Source organism: Talaromyces proteolyticus, assembly GCF_021365285.1.
Source record: "Talaromyces proteolyticus strain PMI_201 chromosome Unknown BGW36scaffold_3, whole genome shotgun sequence".
In the NCBI taxonomy this organism is placed as follows: Eukaryota; Fungi; Ascomycota; class Eurotiomycetes; order Eurotiales; family Trichocomaceae; genus Talaromyces; species Talaromyces proteolyticus.
The window spans coordinates 393,933-399,932 of record NW_025764279.1 but is presented as its reverse complement, the minus strand read 5'-3'; the positions used below and the strand labels follow the sequence as shown (position 1 = coordinate 399,932).

General features: G+C 49.8%; 2 protein-coding genes across 2 annotated transcripts; one reads left to right on the top strand and one right to left on the bottom strand.

Moving 5' to 3' along the window:
• The first annotated feature begins 688 nt into the window (after positions 1-688).
• BGW36DRAFT_101960 (uncharacterized protein) lies at positions 689-4,050 on the top strand. Its single transcript, XM_046209170.1, has 5 exons — positions 689-819; positions 871-1,348; positions 1,548-3,002; positions 3,381-3,864; positions 3,934-4,050. Exons 2-5 carry the CDS (start codon positions 923-925, stop codon positions 3,954-3,956), a joined length of 2,388 nt encoding a protein of 795 aa, XP_046075018.1. The 5' UTR covers positions 689-819; positions 871-922; the 3' UTR covers positions 3,957-4,050.
• A 529-nt stretch (positions 4,051-4,579) lies between these two features.
• Positions 4,580-5,569, bottom strand: BGW36DRAFT_355794 (uncharacterized protein; the record flags this gene model as incomplete). Its single annotated transcript, XM_046213688.1, has 1 exon — positions 4,580-5,569. The coding sequence occupies one exon, from the start codon at positions 5,567-5,569 to the stop codon at positions 4,580-4,582; it is 990 nt and encodes a 329-aa protein (XP_046075017.1).
• Between the last annotated feature and the right edge of the window lie 431 nt (positions 5,570-6,000).

Here is a 6,000-nt window from a genome sequence, read left to right as displayed (position 1 = left end):
GCCGGGAATGACCAAGAAGAAAGCGACTTACTAGCAACTGCTAAGATAGCAGCAGGAGAGGAAAAGCGCAGTTCTGGCGTCTCACTGGCCAATGCTCGACATTAGTTCAAAGCGGTGTTCTGCAGGGTGATTGGGCGACACGCCGGCAGCCGATCGTCAGGCTAGTAGAGAGCCAACCGCCGTCGCTTGGCTGACGATGCACGTAATGGTGATTCCCCAGAGCAGAGTTTGGCTGGGCTCTGATTTGTGTACCTTGTTTGGATGTTGTTTGTGTGTGTGTGTGTGTGCGTGTGTGTGCCTAATGAATAATAATAATGCCAGAACCGATGACTGGAGGTGTGGACGTGCTGACTCCGTACTGCACACCTCGGAGCATATAATAATAATAGTCTCGACGTGAGCGCCTTTGTCCTGATATCATCGAAGAATGGCACTCTGGGCGCTGTCTTTTATCTAAATCAGTCATTTCCCAGGCCAAGATCGACATGGGCGCGCAAACAAGCATGCATTAGTCCACGGCTTTTCAGATTGAACGCCATTCGTCCCTCGCTCGTTTCTATTACTTCTTTGGTCAATAATTTGTTATTGGCGCGTAGCAAAGGCATTTATTTACCTATTCGATCCATTCTTTGACAAATCCCAGCCCTGTCAGCAGGAATCGATACGGTCTGTCTACGTCCTTGTCAATCTGTGTTGCCAGTATATGGCTGGCATCTTATAATTAGCATCAACGGCGTTTCAGGGTTGGTTTTCAAAGGGTATGAAAATAGGATATAGACGGTGTGCCAATAATTGCATATTTCCTTTCGATATTTTATGGTGAGTAATCGTGTCTGCCGTCTGTCGTTATGTTGAGTCTGATTTTTCTAGATGGAATGCCCTGGGATTTGGATGCATAATCAGTAGCAGCATTGGTTTTAGCATGGCGCAGGCACAGGTTGTCTGCGGTCTGGGAATCGAAGCCAATCTATCCAACGGGGAATTGTCACTGCATGACTACCGTAAGTTCCTCTCGCGATCAGACGACGTCATCGCAATGCCCTGCGAGCTCCCACGACGAAGGCTCAAGAGGAAGCCTGCCACGATCAACCTGAACCAGGCACAACACTACAGCCAGCAGACACCGCAACAGCAAAATCAACCATGTCCAAATCAAGAAGTTAGTTTTCCGTTTCAATCCCCAGTCTCTTCCGCCCCATCAAGTCCTCCGCCACTCTCGTTTTGCCAGTCGGTCGTTACGCTGCATGGGGATTTGCCTACTCCAATATCCCCATTATCAGTATCATCCACTCTTCGTCCATTTTCTAGACCATCCTCATCTTCCAGGGCATCGGCATCACGTCGAATTGTAAGTTTTCTTTTCCTCCTTTTTTGTACTTTATGCCCCGCATTTGCGTTCATATTGGCTGTTAGTATTATCTGTTTGCTACTCAGCGCATCTGTTCGCCTTATCATCCACCTTCATACACTCCTGAAAATCCTTCTTGTGCCCCTCTCACACAATCTCTTTGTTGGAAACTTTCTATGTTTGCTAACAGACTCACCAGGAATCATTCTCGACCAGGCTCAAACAGCCCCAAGCAGAACAAACGCGGTCTTCTACTCACCATCGAGCTTCTTCTGACTCGGTACTTCTTGGTATTGACACCTCAAATCCCACTGTAAAGCACAACGGCGCATTCTTCGAAATCCTTAACCCTCGCAAATCGTTTGAAGGATCGAGAATTATACCGCCGTCACTTCGCTCTTCAGCCCATTCTGGGGTCGCCATGGACCAGGAGGACCCTGACCCCCATCCACCGTATATGGCGAAACAGCTACCGCCATTGCTGTTGGATGATATGGCTCGTCCGATATCAGCGTCTGAAAGCGCCATTCTCTCGAGAACTCCAGTGACGCCTCCCATGCAGAATTTACATCTCCCCGCTGATGATGAGAATCCGTTCGCTGCTTTGCCTGCTGTGAAAGAAAAAGTACGCGTCTCATCCAGACCAGCGACACCTGGGCTACCAAAAACACCTACACATACTATACGACAAAAAGTTTCTCGTTTCTTCGGCTCTACTGAGAAAGAGAAGAAAAATAGTGGCCCCGAAAAAAGTGAGAACAAGTTTCGCGATGTTCTTTCACCAAATACATCGATCGAGAAAGGTAGCAGCTTGGGCATCCCAAGTCCTCAGGCGGATTCGGATGAGTTTTCGATCGCCGAGAATAGCAAAATTCTATATAATGAGCAAATCGACGGGCACAGAAAAGGCTTGGACCCAAAATCCGTTTCCCCTTTGCTAATTGACACTTCTGAATACTATTTCGGGGATGAGGGGTTTCTGACAATGACTGACAAGTATGGACATAGCCTTCAAGAAGAGAACTTTCACTTGATGTCAGGCGGTCTTCGTAACATGTCTTCGGTCGACTCGGATGTAAGCGATTTCAATATGCCTGTCACCCATTGGGATGATCAAAAGGCTGCACAACAGCTGCTCCCAGATGTAGTTGGTGATGAAACACCAACTGATGAATCTCCAAATACAGCCCCCTGGCGCCGTCCGATATACGGCACTCATTCTGCTAACCGGCATCACACTTTACACGACGCACTCCGCCAACTGAACACCAGCAACCATAGCGGTATCACGTACGATGACATCACTAGATATCTCCAATCACATGGCGAAGACAAAGCATCAATTGACTTGCGTGAAACTCATAGCCTGGATGAAAAGCCATGGCAGCCCGAGACATGGGCCAAGCCTGAAACTTTCCGCACTCGACCGCTGTACAGCCGTGCGTCTGAAGGCGAGCTATCAGCCATCGCACCAAGCACAAGACCATCAATTCGTCCGTATGCCCGACAGATTGCTGCCTTTATGGAAGGGGGAGATGTTGACAGCGCTAGCGTTACTACTGTCGACACGGCTGTAACCGACGAGGAGGAAAACGCTGCAGATACGTGTGAACCCGAAAAGCGGGAAGAAGGGGTCAAAGATGTGGCCATGATGGTAGGTTCTGTTATTCTTTTCCCCTTTATTTGCAGCTTCAAGGGTGGTGTTTCTTTCGACAGTGATGTGTCAGACAAAACAAAGCTAGAATCGTATTGTCGACGGCAAATATGACTCGTCACCTAGGGGTTGAAGGTGTGGGAATTTGAGCTGCGGTTCCTCTCCTTCCCATGCTTCCATCAATACCTACTATCATGCGACCAATGCCCATGTGGCCCGTTGTCCATTTTCTGGTCCTTGCTTGGGGAGCAATCCTATGCATAGCCTATACAGCGGCCCATGTGCACACTCCAGCGATCCCAAACCCTCTCAACTTAGAGACAGCACGAGAAAGACCCGACGAAGAAAATAAAACGAAATTTGACTGACACCCAGCAGAAACCCCATCCAGAACCAAAACAAGCCATGCCGCGAACCATCTCGTACCGCGCACGCCCCCTATCGTCGAATCCGCCTGATCTCGACACACCCATATTCCTCGCATGGGAAAGATCATCGACTTCCTCATCTACCTCGTCCACGTTCGCCGTTGCAAAGACTCGTCAGAGTAGTGACAGTACTAAGAGTACTAGTAACGCTGAGCCAGTTACAGTCGCAGTCGCAGCGGCCCCGGCCCCCACAGCACTCCTTCGTCCCCAAGACGGCCCGACGACTCGGAACTTGGCTGTCACTCTGGACAGAGATGGAGAAGCAATTAGCTGGAGTGTGGAGATACCCGACCGCGGGAGTCATCAATTGCATCGTGACACGGAAAAGAGACTGCCCAAGTCGCCGCTGCCGTTGCCGGGTGCAACAGCAGGGCCAGTCGCGAGAAAGGGAAGAATGGCGCGAAAGATCAAGAAAAAAGAAGGGAGCAAGAAAGGTGAGTTCATCTGGTTTCTGTATATGTATGGAGCTATAATTCTTATGGTTTGGCTGACAGTGGAAACAGCGCCTGGATGCTGCTGCTCTTAGGGAAAGAGCCCTCTTGGGTCTGCTACTTCCTCGTCATCCACCTGCTAGTCACAATCAGGTAAGAGGAATATTTGAGCTAATTGAAGTATTGCTGTTTTGGGAGAATGTGCAAATTTGAAGTCAAATCCAGGAGCAAAAAAAGATTCTGAAAAGTTGGCTTCTAAAGAATGTATGCAGATGGCCGAAGATGTTATCTGCGAATGATTGGGATGATCTGGAGAGCAAACGGGTGACAACGATATTCTTTTGTAGAGTACGTCTCAAAACCTATTTCAATGTTGCATGCAGCCAGGCAAGCCCTGCAAACTATTCATGTATTCTATCTACGGCTTGGTCTCTAAGTAGTTGACCATACTTATATTGTCGAAATAGCGGCAGAAATCAAAGAACCAGTGACTGAAATGCTGAACAATGACTATTGAGCCAACTCTATTATATCCCTCCAATTCTATCGCTCAAAGATAATGCATATATATATACAAGTGCATTTTTTTGATGCGTGGTAATTATTCCCAGGCAAAACAAAACTCCGACCATGCCATGCTGAAAAAAATAAAGAACCCCATGTGGGTAATAAATGTACAGAAGAAGTAGAAGAACGCAGTTGATGGTAAATCACTCATCTATGGGCTTGGTGACCTCGAACTTGGAGTGTCGTACATCATCGACGCTAGAGCGGCAGAGACTAGACTTTTCCGCCGCAGTGTCTGTTCGCTTTTTTTCGAATGTAAGTCGCGAGCACGAGGCTTCGCAATTCGGGTGGTCGAGGCGAATGTAGTTGCTGAGGTGCTGCGTCGACGCATGCCATGATCTGGTGGAGTACGCTCACGAGACCGGAGACCGCTACTGACGACTCGATATTGTTGTTTATTCGGCACACGCGGACGGTTGGGAGACACATCTGGTGGTAGAGAGCTGGGGTGGCAATCCTCGCCAGGCAGTGCTTCTGATTCTGAGGTCCGGCGGGAAGAGGCTTCTGCCATCAAGGCGATTCTGACGGCGTCGATACTGCATTGCGCACGGGAGAAGCGCTGACGTTGTAACCGCATGCAAGGTTGTCGGTGGACGCGACTCGGCAATTCTTCGGGAAGAAAAAGGTCTTGTTGAGAGGGAGCCGACGTTGGAGATGAGAGGCGAGCGGACGAATGCGACAATCGTTCCCAGCGAAGAGCCATTGGTTCGTCGTATCCTTCGTCGTCGTAGTCACCGGGCGATGTCAAGACAGTATAGGCGCTGTTCCCGCGGGTTGAGATGGAGTCTGTCGAAAAAGTGGTTGAGGTTGGGGATAGCGGAGATAGAGGGGGGTGTTCATAAACGGGTGCAGGTCGCGTCGTCTGTTCCAGCGAGTGTGCGTTCAACTTTTCTGTCAATGTGCCGACGGATATGCGACGCGGATAGGGCTCGTAGTTGAGGGGCATGGAAGTGGGAGCCTGAGGACGGGGACGGTAATATGGCGATCGGGGTCGAGATAGAGGGCGCGAGCGCCTTGATATACACGACGGCGATGGCGAGCGCGATGACAACGGTGAAATCATCGTGCTGTCACATTCTGGCATGAGTCGATCATCTCCCTCCACCGTCGATGGGGACGGAAATGAGAAATTCTCAAACATGCTGCTGCTGCTGCTGGCAAAAAGCCGCGTCAAACTCAAAGAGCGGGTTTCGATCAGCAAGTTGGAGTTTCGGGATCCGTAGAACAGCAATAACAATATAAGATAAACGAAGCCGTAACGCAAATGAAGCCCGCGTCTGTTGTGTCAGATGGGGGCTGCAGGATGTAATATCAGGCTGAAGGATTGATGGTGACGGGCGGGCGATTAATACTTAGGGGCGATGCTGGCGGGGGTGGAGCTGACGGACAGGTGAAGTGCTTGCAGACGGCAGACGGCGGCGGACAGGCGTATATAGAGGAGCTTTACAGCCTTGTGTCTTAAGAAGTGCTAGGACGCGAAAACAAACGATGCAGGCGGGCGCAGCTGAGATGGAGAGAGGTGAGAGGCGAGCGCAGAGTGCAAGGACGATGTGGTTTTTTTTTGTGGTTTCC

Excerpts from the sequence above, each read along its gene's own strand:
- BGW36DRAFT_101960 (XM_046209170.1), top strand. The coding sequence starts at position 923 with ATGGCGCAGGCACAGGTTGTCTGCGGTCTGGGAATCGAAGCCAATCTA. Across the intron at positions 1,349-1,547 it reads CATCGGCATCACGTCGAATT|GAATCATTCTCGACCAGGCT; the intron begins GTAAGTTTTCTT and ends CAGACTCACCAG. Across the intron at positions 3,865-3,933 it reads AAAAGAAGGGAGCAAGAAAG|CGCCTGGATGCTGCTGCTCT; the intron begins GTGAGTTCATCT and ends CAGTGGAAACAG.